At 34.7% G+C, this 17,836-nt stretch overlaps 1 protein-coding gene across 1 annotated transcript in view; it reads left to right on the top strand.

Moving 5' to 3' along the window:
* DOCK2 (dedicator of cytokinesis 2) overlaps positions 1 to 17,836 on the top strand; it is a 146,310-nt gene that overhangs the window by 26,496 nt on the left and 101,978 nt on the right. The window contains exons 18-25 of the mRNA XM_065734474.1: positions 514 to 697; positions 803 to 900; positions 2,138 to 2,227; positions 2,486 to 2,586; positions 5,406 to 5,540; positions 7,629 to 7,737; positions 9,305 to 9,375; positions 9,863 to 9,969. Coding sequence (XP_065590546.1) covers positions 514 to 697; positions 803 to 900; positions 2,138 to 2,227; positions 2,486 to 2,586; positions 5,406 to 5,540; positions 7,629 to 7,737; positions 9,305 to 9,375; positions 9,863 to 9,969 — 895 coding nt within the window. The remainder of the gene's footprint in view (positions 1 to 513; positions 698 to 802; positions 901 to 2,137; positions 2,228 to 2,485; positions 2,587 to 5,405; positions 5,541 to 7,628; positions 7,738 to 9,304; positions 9,376 to 9,862; positions 9,970 to 17,836) is intronic.

The raw sequence follows: 17,836 nt of genomic DNA, 5'->3' as shown, positions 1-17,836 counted from the left end.
GCACTTCTGATTTTGGAAATTGAAGCAGGGAATAGATGTTTTGAGATTCTTTCTTGTCTTGTGTTTTTTGTTGTTGTTTTTAATGAACAAGAAGGAATTAAAAACCAGGAATCAGTGCCAATATACAAGATTTATTTATTTGTTTATTTATTTATTTTTATGGCTTGGATTTGTATCCAGTAACCTAGTTTGGCAGACTGAATGGGAAGTGAGATGTATACAATTAAAAGTTGTTTGCACACTTCAACTAAAATCAGTGGTAATATAGTAGTTATTTGTTTGCTTTTTACTGAGATCAAATTGGTAAATATTTAGACCAAAGGACTGCAGTAACCATATTGTGTGACTACTTAACATCGGTTATGAAACTTCATCTAATTAATTCCTACATCAACATAATTTTTTTAATTAAGGCAATAGGGACAGGGTTTTTATTTACTTTTGCAGGAAGTACAAAGTAAGTCTATTTTTCAATGGCATAAAATATATGATAAATGCTGTGTTATTTTTCAGGGTGACAGTAAAAAAATGGAGGATGCTAGTGCATATTTGACATTGCCTTCTACACGTCTTCATATAGAAAATAAAGCAGCAACCCTAGGCAGAAACTCAAGTATCGTAGGTGGGCTCTCAGTAAGCTCACGAGATGCATTTTACATTTCAACTCTAGTTTGTTCAACAAAGTTAACTCAGAATGGTATGTACCTTCTAAATAGCTAGAACATTTTGAAAGAAGATTTCCACACAAATGATAAATCACATCTTGAGTTTTAATGCCTGTCTGTCAATTTTTTTTTGATAGTGGGCTTACTGGGTCTATTGAAGTGGCGCATGAAGCCAGAGCTGCTACAGGAGAACCTGGAAAAACTGAAGATTGTGGATGGAGAGGAAGTTGTGAAAGTATATCTTTTGTTTTTAGTGTTTTGTGAATACTGGGCAACAGTGCAATACTAGATTCCTTTCTGGGTGCTATTAGTAACTTTCTTTAACAATCTTTCTTTAACTTACACTAGAGTTTTGTGCTCTGCACATGGATGTGTAGGTATAAACATGCATGATCGCAAGCTTATAAAATGCTAATAAAGATGGACATGCTCAGAACTTGAAAATAATGAAGCATGGACACCTCTTTTTCTCTAGAACAATCCTTTCAGCTTCTCTTGTGCCTAGTAATAGGCTTTCCATTTTGTCTTCTTCAGGATTTGGTTAATCATTGCTTGTGAGTTGTCAGCTAGACTAGACTTTGCACAAGAGTCAGTCAATTGTATTCTGCTGTGAAATATGTTCATGTTTATGAAATTGCTTAGTTAGTGATCCTGAGTTAGTGATCCTATTTAAGGTAAATTCTCTAATTTGATGAGGGAAGAATGAAAAAGAAACAGTAGTCTCCAAAATGACCAAAACCAATTATAAGATAAATCTGAGATAAGAATTTTTCTCTCATGTCTGAAATGAAAGAAGAACAAATAAGTAGTCCTGTTGTTAGATTCAATCAAACTAATTAGGACAGCAGTATTCAGACTAGGAGTCTTGGTGTTGTTTGTTTGTTTTTTAAATAAAAGCATTAGATATCTCTCTGAGTTTCTTTGGGAGAAAGGTGAATTTAACTTAGAAGAAGCAAACGAAACAAAACAAAGGGACTTATAATCTCTCTTCCCCCCAGAAAAAAAAACAAACAAATCCATCAACAACAAAAACAAAACCCACCAAACATTTGGTTGTCCAATCACTGAGGAGCTCTCTTTTGATTTAAAGTTTTTTTTAATCAGATCACAGAAGTATCAAGTGTGGTTTTAATCACTTTCTGTAGGTAACAGTAGCTACTATTAATTTGTATCACTAAGGAACTAGGAATGCCATGTTAGATAATCAGTAGTCAATGTAGCATTTTTAGCTGAATTTGGTGAGCTCTGAGCTAAGTATGTATTGTTGCTTGTTTATGTCTGAGCATTTAAGTTCATCAATCAAAGAATCTAAAGACAAAATCTTCAGAAGTGTGCTCTGAATTCATCTGATATTTCAGCAAAGGCCTCTAAAAATTCCTGCTTAGAGAAAACAAAATTGCCTGTTTGTGAATTCAGTTGTGCTGAATTTGAGCTGAATTGGTTGTCAGTTTACGATTTAATTTTTTTTATAGTTTCTCCAAGATACTCTGGATGCTTTGTTTAACATCATGATGGAACATTCCCACAGTAATGAGTATGATATCCTTGTCTTTGATGCACTGGTAAGAACCCACAATGAAAGATATAAGCTGTCAAAGTAAAAAGCTCTATGAATGTGAATGAACTATCAAATTGCTTATCTCAACAAATTGGCCTTAAATTCTCAACAGGATAACAGGGTATTACTATTTGGAAAGCAATTATTTTAAACCTATGAGACTTTTAAAGTAGTGGATTATCACAAATGATTCAGGAGGCTTAATGTTTTCATTTAAGCTGTGACTTCACGAAAAATGCTAATTATGTCTACTTCTTTTTAGATATATATCATAGGACTCATTGCAGACCGAAAGTTTCAACATTTTAACGCTGTTTTGGAAGCATATATCCAACAGCATTTTAGTGCAACCTTGGCATACAAGTAAGTTGTTTGTTTTTTGTTTTCCTTTTTATTTCTTCTAAAATGTCTGCAGTCAAATAAGAAGAGTAAATCCTATTTGTGGATTTTCTGATCTAATTATAACAGTTATTTTGATGCTGCTGTTTGCTTATCTAAAAATGGAAAGGCCAATGGTATACATCTTGTGAAATTTGTAAAAAGATGCCATGCTATAGGTCCTCTCCATTTGCATTCCTGTTTGTAATCTCAAGTGCTTTAAGTGGGAGTGTCCTTAACCATTGATACATGTTTCCACGTATTATCTTACAGCAAGCAAACTCATGGGGAAAAAATGCTTGTGAACAGTGAAATCTTCACATGCAATTCACTGTCCGTCCATTACTGCACCAGAAATTCTTAGTCACAGTAAAATGAAATTTGTTTTTTTGCTGCACTGTCTGTTGTGAACTGAAGTCTTATGTGGTTATGGCATTGGAAAGTAGAGTCTTGGACAGAATTTAATGGATTTTATGGAGCTTCAAGATAACACCCAAATGGGAAAACTAACATTGATGGAGGAGAAGAGTTGCTGTAGAGATACATTATGCAGTGAATTTAATACTGGATTCCTTTGTCTAAATATGCTTTAGCAGGTGATGGTAGGATAAAATGCCTTTGTCTTATGAAGCAAGGTGACACCATCAGTTTCTGTTCATCTGGGAAGTGCTAACAGGATAGACAGATATTTTTCATCTGCCTGAAGTCTTGTTCTGGCCATTTGCTGGAATGACAGATTGAGACAAATCTTTAATTGAGGATTTGAATAATAGATGAAAGACCTTAGCTGAAAGCTTGGAATAGTTGAGAACATACTGTTCTGTTCTGTGCTGGATAGTCAGCAGTTCTAGTTCAGAATGAAATGTGTCTCAGAACATAAGTTTTGAAATGTGCATTAGAACATAAGTTTGCTTGCAGTGCACAATCAATCCTTTCTCATGTTCTAGGAAAGCTGGGGTCAGCTTTATCGGTTTCAGAAAGCTCGAGCAACTAACTGCATGGTTTTTATTTGTCTTTCACCTTATGTATTATTTGTAATTAGCATATGCAATTTGATGCTTTCTACTATTGTTGAAGTAGAGAAAGTCAGGTATGGAACAGCTTAATTATATAAAGTACATATGAGACTTCCTCTCTGGCATTTTCTTATGATTTAATCAAAGTTACAGAGTTAAAATAAAGTTATGATTGCTCCTAAAATCTTGAGTTTTCTTGGCATCATTGGTTTATTGCAAGTGAAATATAAATTCAGTTTCAAAAATAATTTATGATATAGAGATAACTGTATTTGGTCTGATTCATAGTTACAAAGGAGATACCATGGCTCAGACATACTACAACCACATTTTCTTCTACATGAATGTGTCCCTAGATCTGTGGGAAGGATGGATTGACTGTAGAACACGGCTTTTTTCTCTGATATTTTGTCATACTTGGCAGCTGCAGTTGCCTGGATCTAGACAGTGATAAATATTTTGTGATCAAACATGGCTCTGATGATTTTTATAGAAGCACTTTATGTCAAGTATTATCAACAGAGGACTAGCTCTTCTTATCTCAGATTTTCCTTGCTGGTCATTCATGCCCAGTGTCCAAGATATTAGAGAGTGCTTAATGCCTGTGGAGATTTGAGCAGATAGTGAAAAGCTTTGGGTGTGAGGCATGACAGTTGATAGTACATGGAAATATGTTGCCAGTTCAGCAACAGATGAACTTTGATCAGCAGCTTTCCTCAGAAGTAGTTGCCATTGAGGCATTTTCTGATGCTAGCAATGATTCATTGCTTATTATCCTTGCTTTAGAGTAATGTGAAGAGTTCTCTCATAGCTTGTAATTGGAACCCAGTGTCTACAGATGCCTTGTCAGATGCTGTTGATGAGGTCGTTAGCCGAGGCAGGAAGTTTTGTTGAAAGTTGTTCCTAAATGGATGTTTTGACTCCATGAGATGATATGGTTGTTGGGCAAACTGTGAGGTCTTCATTCAGTTTCTGTTTAGTCATCCATCTGTACCTTGTTTCCAGAATTCTGGGAGGACATAACATTGAGAACTGGAGGGACCCTGAGGGGACTGACATTGCATGTAAGCTAGATAAATTTTATTCCAACTCAGTACAGAGTTGTGAATTCAGGGAAGCAATACAGAGGAATAAATAGAAAAATCCAATGGATATAGTGCCACAGTTGCCTGAGAGGCTGAGATTTATGGAATTTTAGTTGTGCAGTCTGAGCTAGGATGGTGCACTGGAGCTGAGGATGTGTGTAACTGTTACATATGAGTGTATTTGTATGCATATTCTTTGCATTAGCCAGGGTTTTTTGGAGTTTTTATTTTCATGTGAATATGCCAAAATACTGTAATTATCACTTCATAAACTTTTATCAGCACAGCTGGTGAACTGTTATATTTTATCAAGAAGCAAGTGCTAGTTTGATTTTGTTGTTTTATTTATTTATTTAGGGTATGTTCCCATCCCTGTATTGATCTATAGGGGAAAAAAAAATAAACCAACAGAACAACAACTAAAGTTATTTTTTCAGCCCTTCTTCCGGCCACATTAAGATTACATTATTTATAGCATTTTTAATAATGTTTCCACAATTGTTTCAACTTTTGCTGCTGGTATGAGATTTCAGATTGCTTTCCTGTTTGTACAGTTAAGAATTCACTTCTCATTTCTTCTATACTGATATAATTCGTGTGACATAAACACAAAAATAAATGTTTTGTGTGACCTAGTTGAAGCATAAATATTCACTTAGAGTTGTCAAAAGAGGTTATTTAAAAATATTTTCCTTAACTGCAGGAAACTAATGAGTGTTCTGAAGACTTACTTGGATATTTCTAGCCGAGGAGAGCAATGTGAACCTATCTTAAGAACTCTGAAGGCACTAGAATATGTTTTCAAGTTCATTGTCAGATCCAGGACATTATTTTCCCAGTAAGTACTCTTGCTACTGTCATTTAACTATCAGTACAGTATCACAGTATCACAGAATAATAGACCTGTGAATCAGAAAAAGGTGACTCTGGAAAATAAAACTGTAGTTTTCATTGTTGTAAGTAAAACACAAAAACTTCCTGATTCTGCAATTGGCCAGAGCTGTAGACTTTGCTGAAGTAACACTTTTTCAGAGTGGTTATCCTCAAATAATTGCTTGCTAATCTGATTTACAGTGTAAGTTCCAGAGATGTATGTAGTAATAGCCAGTTTGAAGGGATGATTATTTATTGTATCAGGTGGCTTGGCCTAAGACCAATGGATGGCCAGATGTTGTGACAGATGACTGAAAGCTGCATGCTTGTTTTTGGGATAAGTGTGTTCAGTATCTCAGACTGTGCATAGAACAAGATAATTTTCAGTAATTAGTGTACAACTGAATGTAGTTTGGAGTCAATTTGGAATTTATATGAAAGACTCAGGCAAACAGATGAGGCGTATTATTTATGAGTATTATTTAGGCACAGGGAAAAAGGAGAGGAGAAGAATGAAGGAAGTGAAAGTAGAAGGATTACAACACAGTACTGATAAACTCTAGTTCTTCCACTAGCCCTTACAGACTGTCATCATATCCCCCAGATCCCATCTACATCCTCCCTTTTCTCTCTTCATTCCTGCCCTTTCCATTTATCCTCAGCTGTTTCCCCCACAGGACTTGTTCTGTTATCTCCCTGACACGTGCCAAAGCTATGCAGTGCCAGAAGATATGTAATGGCAAACTCAAGTTTGTAGGTAACCCAGTGGTTGGTTTTTACGCTTATGAGTGGCAGCCAACAGAACAGAGATTTGTGCCATTTTTATCTACCTTTTGGTCAATGGGAGCTCTAATACAGCTTTTCTGTTATTCCACTGCTCACTTTAAAAAAAATCCATGTAAGTTTATAGTTCTGTGAAATTAAGTATGTGATAGATTATGAAATTTTGGTCAAAATGGGAGTAGATTTGAAAGAGGTAGGCTACAGGTACACAGTCCCTTAGAAATATTCTCAACTCTTAAGAACTTTCTGTTTCTAAATGGATCCAGACAAACAGGATGAGAAGCAGTATAAAAAAACAAACGGTGCTCCTGAGAATAGAAGTTCAAAAGTAGTTAAAAAAACTTTACTTTTTTTTTTAAATAGATGTCCTGGCAAAAGAAGATATTGGGAGCCTTGCAGGAAGAAGCATCTTGTAGGGGATAATGGGAAAATTATTGCAAAGCTGAAGGACATAAGGCAGAGTTGTTTGTTTGTTTTTGCTTGGAAAACTTTAGTCTCCATCTTAACTTTTAGGATTAGAAAGTAGCAGAAAATGTGCACATGGCAGAGTCTGTGGTTAGCCAGGTTAATTCAATATAGTGCATGTTCAATTGATCAGCTATACATATTTACACCTTCTTGTTTGCCCTGTAACTACCTTAACTGAAGGTCTGAAACTCCAAGTCCAATCTGACAAATATTACTGTAGACAGTAATTGCTCTGATTTGACTTTAGTTGCCAACAAAACCAAGAAAACAGGAAACTCTGCCATTTCTAGCTGTTGTCATTTAACTTTTCACTCAAGAGTGTTCGACTGGTCAATGGAAATGAAAGAAATCTGGAAAAAATGGATTAATGTTATTTATTCCCTTGAGAATAGTTAGTATTTGGAGTTGAAGTAGTTAGTTTTCAAAGACTGAGAGAAGTATTCTTGGAGAAAAATACGTTGAATTAATAGAATTAAGATAGATTTTTCTCTGGGAAAGTGAAATGATCATTTTTCCCTTTTTTTTTTTTTAATAACATCAAGTCTGACAGGTTTCATTCTTTACAGCCTTTAAAAAAAAACAAAAAAACTTTTTGAAAATGTTATTATGTTTATTTTAACTGAAGTATGCCTACTCAATACAGTGGGTAACAGTTATAACCCGTGGGTGAAATATCTATGTATATAACATTATACCAACTTCTGAAAAATAATTCTTAAGTTAATATTGAACCTGATACATTTGGAACTGTGATTTATTTATTTTTAATTCTGAAATGATAACCTAGTGCCTGTCTCAACAGATTATATGAAGGCAAAGAACAAACAGAATTTGAAGAATCTATGAGGAGGCTGTTTGAATCCATCAACAACTTGATGAAAAGCCAACATAAAACTACCATTTTGTTGCAGGTTGGTGTGTACTTGAAACAAATTAAGTTTGTTTATGATTTTCATAATATGTAATATTATATAATATCATTTCATATTATGCTCTTGTATTTTGTTCATTTTTTGTTTGTTTGTTTAGCAGACTTCAGGGTAAGACACTGTTAGGTAGATTTATTGTTTATTTCTCTTCTCTAACTGTTCTTGACTGGAAGTCAAAATTTCACAGAAAATATATCATTTTAAGCACAGAGTGTTGGAATGAAAAAAACCAAATATGTGGATGTTGGAATTTCTTTAGGAATCTATGAAGGTGAGACCTCCACTGAGTTTCTTCAGGTGGAGCTAAATGAGAATTTCTTACATGTTAGTTTGAAAAGTAAAGATTATAGTATTGGCATTTTGAAGGTACATTATTAAAGCATCTTGAAATAGGGTCATGTCAGTTTTATTTATTCTCACTTTTTGGATTAGATGCTTTAACAAAACTAGAAGAGGAGGAGCTACTAAGACCATTTAATATCAAATACTTGATATGTAGTTCTTCATTTAAATAGAAAATTGTCAGAGCTGTGCACTTCAAGTAGGAAGCAGATATTACTAGATAACTGCAATAATGATGCTTCATGCATTCTCTGCTATTAACATGCTGTAGTGTGCTTGACTTTTCCTTTGAATTTATGTTTTGATTCCTTTTGCTTTGAGATCTAGTAGGAAGTAGAAGGCATTGAAAATTTTTCTGCTTTGAATAAATGTTCCAGGCAGCTGATCTTTTGGGGAGATGTATTCTCTGACACTTTGCCTGGAACTGTGCATGACATTTCAGTGTACATTTTCTAGATAATGTGTTTAATCTGTCTTCAAGGATGCACCATATTACCTAGAAGAAAAGACAGTAAATTTTTGCATAATCCACATTTCTGGGATTTTTTTCTTATTTCATTTACCAATCCAAGATGTATCAAAGGTAAAACAAGCCTGTTGTAAAAGATTAAAGCTGTATCAGAAACAGACTGTTCAGCAACTTAGCTCCCAGCAAAATGTTTGCTGTAAGTTATACCTTTGAGTTGTGTAATGAACTGAAGCTGTTATAAGTTTTATAATTCTTGTAATCTGAACCAGGAAGAGATTAAACTAAAACTTAATATACTTTATTTTCTTTTCTACAGTTAAATTTATAGTAGCATGCAAATGTAGTTTATTATTTGTAGCCACATTCTTGAATTCTGAGTTCATAAGGGTAGAACAAATTAGCTGTAGGTTTTACCCAGTAACCAAAAAATTCATGCCATGGCCTTATTTTTGATAGATGCAAATGTATGTGGCAAGAAGAAATTCCAGTTTTCAGCTGAAGTAAGAACAGAGAAAACAGTTTTGTTTTAGAGAAAGGACTATCTCTTGGTTTCTGTTGGCAACTGGTGATTGCACTGTGGTTGAATCTTTGTAAAAAAGCAAACTGCGATGAAATTGTATTAAAATGTTATGTAGAATTTCAGCCTGACAGTATTTATATGCAGTGCTTTATATTGTCTTTGTATGCTCTGTGCACAGAAAAACCTACAAAATCAACACAATCTCGATTTCCATTCAGGTTGCTGCCTTGAAGTACATACCATCAGTTCTTCATGATGTCGAAATGGTGTTTGATGCCAAGTTACTGAGGTGAGCTGATTTTGTACACGTCATAAGGTATTATACGGTCATGTGTAACATGGTATACAATGTAATGCTGATTCTTATCTGGAATAAATTATTGCTAGTAGGTTTTTTATTTAATTGGCTTACAATAATGAGGTCCAATTCTTAAGTAATGACTGAATGAAATGTCCCAGTGGAATAATTTATTGGGTAGTTTTTTTTTTCTTCTTGAATAAATTCTATTCAAGAGAACAAAATCTCATTTTAGCAGCTTGAAATAAATACCTTTATTTGTCAAAGATGAATTGCCTCCAACACATACAAAAATATCCTTATTGCATTGGGGAAAAAAGAGTAATCTTTCTAACTTCTTACTGTCTCAGTGATTGTGATATGAGAAGTAAGTCAAAATCATAAAAAAAATATTTCTTAGAGCTATATAGCATTTTGCTCGTTATTTTTTCTTATTAACCTGTGATGTGTGTTTATGATACTTTTCCTTTACGTGCAGCCAACTGCTCTATGAGTTTTACACTTGCATTCCACCAGTGAAATTACAGAAGCAGAAAGTACAGTCCATGAAGGAAATAGTACGCAGCAACCTGTTTAAAAAACAAGGTAAGTTTAAGGTAACTTTAAGGCTGAAAATTAACAAGTGTGAAAATATTGACTTCTGTTTTGCGCAATTCATGTTTGAGATTAAGCAAAACTAACGGTCTCCAGGATTTGCCATCAGAATCTTCAAATCATCAAAAAGAAACTGGTGGGTCCTCCTAAGTCATAGCTGTGACTAGTTATTAGACTGAGCAGTTTGCTTTGTGTGAAAAAGAAGACCTGGTTTAGTGTCTGAAGATGCACCTTGTTTAGGTAACTGTACTTTAGCTATCTCACATAAATATGCATAAATTCAAGCATAAATGTTGTGACAGAATAGCGCCCCCATTAATGCTCCTTTTCAAAGCTGACATTCATCAAAGCCTCTTCCTTCCATCAAAGTACAAAATAAATTCCTGGCTCTGATTTTGAAGTTTGAGTTTGAGCATGCCTTAGGCCTCCTGATTCATGTTGGGGCTCTCTTGGACTGATCAAGACTAACAGTAAAGTCTACATTTGTTTATTAAACTTCTGAAGAAATATTATGTTCTAGGAACTAGCCAAGGGTTTACAATTCCTTTCTTAAATTTTCTTAACTGCCTTTATAAATGCTTTAAATGATAAAAATAGTAATCCTGTTCTCTAATACTGAGAGAGTGTGAGTTTCAGAGGACTGACCTCTGGAGAGGTGCTCAAGTTTTTCATCTAATGGCCATTGTGCAAAGCGTGTTTACTGCCAAAGAAGGAACATGGATCTCAGAGAAAGAATTTTATATTTTTCTTCTAATATAGTGGTTAGATGGATGGAGATTATATATATATTCTTTGAACCCCATTGTAAGCATTTTAGTGAAGTAGGAACATAAAGTGAAACCCTGTGAAGACAGCATATGATATACGAGACTTCTACCTAGGGTAAAATAACATTCTAAGCGTGCAGTGATATACCATAGTGATAATTCAGAGGTGATGACTCTGGAAACTCAACAGTTGCAACAGTGGTAGCAGGTAGTACTGCAATATATACACAGAATGATACAGTAAAAATGCTGTGACTTGTAAGCTGTTACTTTTCCCCAGACTCTCCTGTTACTGGAAGACTGGGGACTTTGTTTCTTTACTTGGTTATTTAGGACAACATCTTTACTGACAAACATGAACCACTGTGATCTTGCAATTGCTAGAAATATGTGTCTTCAGTTAATTACTGAAAATCAAATTTTATCAGCAACAGGAGTGTTCACATCGAGTAATATTAAATATTGGAGTTGGATTCCTGGATTTGAACTGGAGAGTTTAGATTCCCTCTGTAGTACTCGGAGACAGATGAACTTATCAGAAGGGCTGTTCTCCTCCTAATGTAGTCTCTGTGAATGCATATGCTTCCACAAATTGCTGCAGGGTGAAGAGTTATCTGTGTCTTTCTGTTATTTATGTTATACAGTAATGGGAGATATTTAATTTACCCCAGAGGTTTATGTTGTCTTGAATGCAGTTACAACATGGTAAAATCATATATACAATCATTTATTTTGAAGAAGCAAAATGGTAATTTTTCTTGTAATTGTTTTTTTACCCACTTGTTAAAGCACTGGAGTTTGGAGTCTAATCCCGTATTTAGGACATCGTTTTCTCAGAGAATTGTTCAGAGTGGGCAAACATTATGGAGGGATGTCTGGTTTGAAGGCAGTGTCTGGTTCTCAACACAATTGGGGAAATGCATTTCTCTGGGGAATATAGCCATTCTGCAAACTTTGAGTTTTTTTAATTCAGTGAGGATCTTTCATTCTAGGTGATATTCTAGTAGGGTGTTTCTGAATTTATTCTGTCCTGAGCAAGCACTGTCAAATTATTTATTATTTAAATATTTAAGTAATTGCTTATATGTGAAAGGAATAGAGATTCGCAGCTCTTTTTTCCTTCTTGTTTTATCTAAGTTAAATTAAAAATGTCCAGTATTTACCTATTCTGGATATACCTATTTGAGAGCTGTATGAAAATCATCTCATTCCAAGCACAGCTTTGGAATTCAGCTTAAGGTCTGTAGAAAATGTTGTTTGGCAACAGTCCCCAGTGTGATGTCATCACATTAGCTGAAAATCAGGTCACTTTAAAAGGGCTCGTGCAGATGATAATGAAGTAGTGCCAATATCTTATTGCAAATGAATATGTGTGTATGTATTCATATTAGTTAGAGAAATCACAGTGGGAATATTTAAGATTCATAACTTAGTTTGGCTTTAACATAACCTTAAACATAAACATCATAACAAGATTTTTTTGTTGTTTTTAAGTATGTACTTTGGGCAGCATCATTTGTTTTTGACAAGATTGACCATTATTGTCATATATATTCAAGCAATCTGCAACAGTCCATAAAGAGGTGATATGTAATACAGTTCAGTTGATTTTGAATAGGTAATAAAGGACTGTAATTTCCAAGAGTCTTCAATAGTGGCAGTCAGAATTGGAATATTTGACTTAGCTCTTTATCCCCTCAAAACCAACACTCCCCCTCCCCTGAACATGTGATCTTATTCCCTTCCCAAGCCCTGGTTGTAGCTTTCTTCCTGCCAGCTCCCACTTTGGAATTTACTCTTGAGTAAGATGAACCTTCCCTTCTGCATGGTCCTCAAGGCAGGAGGCACAGGTTTAGTTACCATGTGATACGATGGTCTTCTAAAGAAAGTCTCCTAAAACAGGAAACTTTTTTTTGTTTTTAAATAAAGCTGTTTAAGTCATTATCTTGTTAATTCGATAATATTTGCTTTAACTAAAGAATATTAATTGAAAGATTTTGTATTTCAGTATTTTGATTGACAGAAAACTTTCCACTACTTTTGTAGAGTCTTAAACATATACATATCCAGACCTCACAATTTCCCTTCTCTGAGATGTTTTCTTTTTCTTTTTGGTGGGGGGGAAGAGGACATACTTTTCACTTTCTGGATGCAATCCAATGAGGGCCTCTCCCAAGCATGTGTTACTGTGAGTCCATTATGTGAAGTAGTTGTCATCCCTCTCACTGTTGTTAGCTAACAAAGTTACTATTGTTTCAAAAGTATTATCTAAACATGTTACAGTATTCCACCGCAGAGCTTCTATTTAGGGTTTTCTTTCTGTAGTTCTTCTTTTACCTGATCTGCCTTTAAGTTTCTAATGGCAGGAAATCAATCTTGATACAACTGCAGGATATTTTTGTTTGTAACTGATATTTTAAGGTTTGCATGTATGTTGTGGTTTCACACTGTTTGTGTTTAACCTACAAGTTGTAGAAAGGAAAAATCCCCAACTTGTTTAATTACCCACACTAGAAAATGTGAACAGACCAATACAAAATCATTTCTCTCTGACTGATATTACAGTGGCATGAAAAATGTTTCTGTACTGTGCACAATGAAGAGCAAAGAAGTTTTTTTCCCATGCATATCACCTTGGTTCAAAAAAGAAATAAAACTCCCCGAACCATCTTTACTGGTCTGCATCAAATGCAATTGATTCTAAAATTAATCATGCTTACCACAATATTTGTAGGGTGTAGGCAATGTCTAATTCATTACTTGAAGCAATGATGTGGAAGGTAATTAACAAGAATGGAAGCATATGTAGTGTATCACAAAATAGGATCCAGCATGATAATTAACAATATCATTAACTAAAGTTCACGTTTATCTAGAAGAGGTAGTGTTCTTCCGTGAATATAGAATATGCTTAACTAAATTGCCAATTACAGTGAAGTATATTAATTTGTATGTTTCAGATTATCCATTTTTCCTTGAGGCTCTAGCACTTAATCTTTTTCCATGTAGTTCATTAGAATTCCAGTTAAGTTCATTTACTTCTACTCTCAGTGGTATTGTCTGTAGATCTTATAATTTAATTAGATTTCATTTCCTGGTATTTCTCCTCCTTTATCCATTGACATTCATAGCATTTTCTAAGTAGAATAGGAAAAACAGTGAAATATCTTTCCAAAAACTAAGAAATAAAGAAGCTGTGAAATTTGGCTCTACTAAATTTCATATGAGCCTAAAGTTGGAAGCCTTGAAATTAAACTGAATAGACTGGTATGTAATTCCTGGCTTTCAAAACTTTTCACTGTAGTTGGTCATAGAGCAGTGTGTTTTTGTCAGATAGGATGTGAGGTCATATCTGTCATGATATGATGAGTGCTACCATAATCTCTTCCCTCACCACCCTTCTGTTATCAAGAAGTCACTGTTTTTAGACATAGGTGTTTACAAAGTGCATGCAGTCTTTTGCTGATGCTATTATTCGTAAGCTTATAATATTTGGTAATAGATTTTTTTTTTTCTATGCTGATCATGTAATATTCACTGACATTATGTTGAAGTTTGTAAATCAGCCTTGGAGAGATGCTTTTTTATTGATGTGAAATCAATATGAAGTGCTTAGAAGTACAATAATCTGTGTTTGTATTCACACTGCTGCTTTTGTCTTTGTATTCTCTAGAGGTCCACTCCTGATTAAGAGTTTGTTCTGTAGCAAAACACTATGAGATCTACTCCAAAGAGTATAAACTCTAAGTAGGTCACACAGATGGTCACCGGCAGGGCTGGGAATAGAGCGTCTGTCTCCTAGCCCAAAATCCTGAGCCTCTGATCACTAGCTGTAGACACAGCTACTGCATGTTCAGCATATGCAAACGACTTGCTGATTTCTGGAAGAGCAGCAGCAAGAGACATATGTTATCTGTAGTGGTTAATCTGCCAAATGCCAGAAGGAATGCTGAAATGACAGTAGTTGTTTTTCTAATGGAAGGCCTCTTTCTACTGTACATTTTGTTGAAACAAAATGTGTATTTCCGTATGTCAACAACTAGGTTGGTTTCCTAATACTAATGTGAATGTTACCAATTTTGGCCTTGTTGGAATATTCTGATGCTTTCATTTTCGTGCCTGAAAAGTATCAGGGTTTCATGCACTGATGAGCTAGATGAGAAAAGATTTAAGTGAGATCTGCGATTTATCCTTTAATATATAGGATACGTTGATATGTGCATTACCTTTTTGACATGCAACAAAGTCAAACTATGGATTGGTCCTATGTTATAAGTGATGCATGTGTTACTAGAAATTAGACTGACATCTTTTTAACTACAGTATGATCTTAAATTCTTTAATATTAAATTAAGTGGTCCCACCAAAGTAAAAATAAATTAGGTAATCTGTGAAGTTTGCAGCACATACATATTCTTCTGCCTCTAATTTTAATTGACAACCAGAACCTTAAATAACACGTGGTTATAATACACAGTATGTGCTGATTTATTTATTTATTTATTTAATCTCTGTAAGGATATGATATTTAATCTATGTAAGTTATGATAAGTTTGAGTTATGAATAAAAATTTTAACTGTTTTCATAACATCTCATGTTCCTACATATCAGAACACGAGTGCTTCAGTGTAAGGTTTGTTCTTCATTTTCTGCGGTTGTTTTCCTGCACTGTTTGGCACAAAATTGCAAAACTTTAAAATGCTAAAATGTAAGAGAATCAGAATGCATTTGAGTTTCCCATGTTTAGCTACTGGGAAAAAGCTGAAAACATTCACTTTTCATAAAGTCCATTAAAAATGGCTCTGTAGTGAAACAAACTATTTCCTGTGGATCCATTCTTGTATTGATTACTCTAGATTTAAAAAGGTTCTTTAAAGAAGCACTTCTGGAAGTTTTTTTTTTTCTTTCTTCCTTTTATTAATGTGCAGTAGTATTTTTAGTATTTTCTTTCAAGCATCACTTTTTCAAATCCTGTATTCACTTTTTTCCCAGATTTATTCCTGAAGTAGTTTGTTGTGGATAAGGAAAGCATACATGTACCTACAGATATTTGTTCTCATGCATTTGTGGTGACTCATGAGGATTAAAGCCTCTAATATCTTTTGTCTATTGAGGAATATGCAACATGCTAGATATTTCCTTAAGTATTTGTTACTTTTCCTAGTCTTGACCTCTTACAATTGGTTTTAAAAAATAATTTATGAATTTTTTTTTTATATGGAGGGAAATCCAAATCTAGCTAGGTGAACTCATTTTAACAGTTAACTTATAAATGTATATTTTAAAATACTGATTTTTTGTAACTCCTTCAAGTGGAATAGAAAGAAAAAAGATATATAATAGAAATCAACACAAAGCTACTGCTTATTTTCGCAAAGTTTAATTTATCAATTAAACAAAATGTTGGAATTCATATGTATACCATTGTCCAAAGAGAAGGCAAACTTATTATCTGCCAGGGAGGACATGCTGACATGCATTTGTGGCAGGCTGGCAGACTGCAGTGATTGCAAACTGGGAAAGACACAGGACGTTGTTTTGGATGCAGCAGTGGTAGTGTTAGATGTTGCTCTGGCTGCCTTCCAATAAAAGACATTACTCATCTCCTGCAAGACACTTGAAGATATGCCTTGAAGTGGGGAAGTGGTTGCATTCCACTGTATTTATGCTTGGAGTTGGTAGTGTGCTGTGACTGTTAAGACTGTACGTACTCTGCCATCTAATCTTTCTTGCTGACATTTGCTTAGAATGATCAGTTCAAAGTGATACAGTGATGTGTGCTAATTTCATAAGATCCACCATTGTGTTTCTCCTTCCTGTGAAAATACTGATACAGACACTTTGTCACTTACAGTCTGCAGGTCAATCTGTAAGAGACCCAAAAGTACCTATCTGTTCTTTGTCTCTTATAGAAGCTGTGAAATTTGGGATTTAACCATGAAAAAAGGTATATAGAATTTTAACTACATTGCTCTTGTGCTTCCAACAAAGATTTAGATGTCAAATAATGGAGAGGGACGACTTCTAGTAGGAAGATACATGCAGTTGTGAACAGATGTTCTTTGTGAAGAAGCATGGCACTGAAACTGTGCACTGTCTGCCATAGAAGTCCCTCTTTGTTGAAAGGATGTTACTAACCAATTTTATTTTTAAGGCTCTGCTCTAAATCTATATTCAGATGACATCTATGTCCTCACTAATTTGGCATGCCAGTGTAAGTGGGCATGAAACAATCCTAACAGATGGCTGTGACTGTAGTCTTGCCAGGTAATCAAGAATAGTGTTTCCTAAGGGAGACAAAAGTGGTGTTAAATTTTTATTACCATTTTGGCTGCACAGACGAGGCAGTCAGGAATGAAGCACATCTGTGTTTTTTGCTGAAGGAGACCCAAATGTCTTTTCTAATGACATTATTGCATTAATGATCTGAAATTTGAATTTCACTTACCTGGTTCAGAAGAAATAATTAAATATTTTCTTATGAAGAATATGATGAAAGAGGAGTTACAAAATTACATGCAGCTATGCTTAATGTTGTACCTGAATCAATCTATCAGACCTTATTCATGAAGTCTTATCAAGGAACCTCCCTATAAAAGTGTGCTGGAATTTGGTGCCAATCTGTATGTAGAACAGTATTCTGGGAGATGCTGATGAAATAAATGCAAGAGGTTCACATTGTGTGGTGATGTATCATGTTCAGATACAGTTTGAGGCAACATATGTTTTGTTCTATTTTCTAGAAAATAAAAGGCAATAAAATGTTAAGCAGGTTTTTTTTTTTTTTTCCAAGGATTTTAGTGTTAAGAAAGAGTATGTCTATTTTTTTGCTGGCAGTCCTTGTCATTTACCTCGTTTATCAAGCAGAAAAACAGCTAGCACTTAAACCTGCCATCTCCTTACCATCTGCATTGAGCTCTCTTTAAAGGGTGTTTTAGTTGCATGGAAATCATAAAATCCTAGAATGGCTTGGGTTGAAAAGGGACCTAAAAGATCATCAAGTTCCAGCCCCCTTTCACAGGTGGGGTTGCCAACCACTTCTTCAAGTACTAAATTAGGAGTACTAAATTAGGCTGGCCATTCCCTCTCG

Source organism: Cyrtonyx montezumae, unplaced genomic scaffold (assembly GCF_038088225.1).
Source record: "Cyrtonyx montezumae isolate F1298 unplaced genomic scaffold, pur_monq_1.0 scaffold_18, whole genome shotgun sequence".
Taxonomy (NCBI): Eukaryota; Metazoa; Chordata; class Aves; order Galliformes; family Odontophoridae; genus Cyrtonyx; species Cyrtonyx montezumae.
The sequence above is the reverse complement of the archived record's forward strand: the minus strand, read 5'-3'. Positions and strand labels throughout refer to the sequence as shown.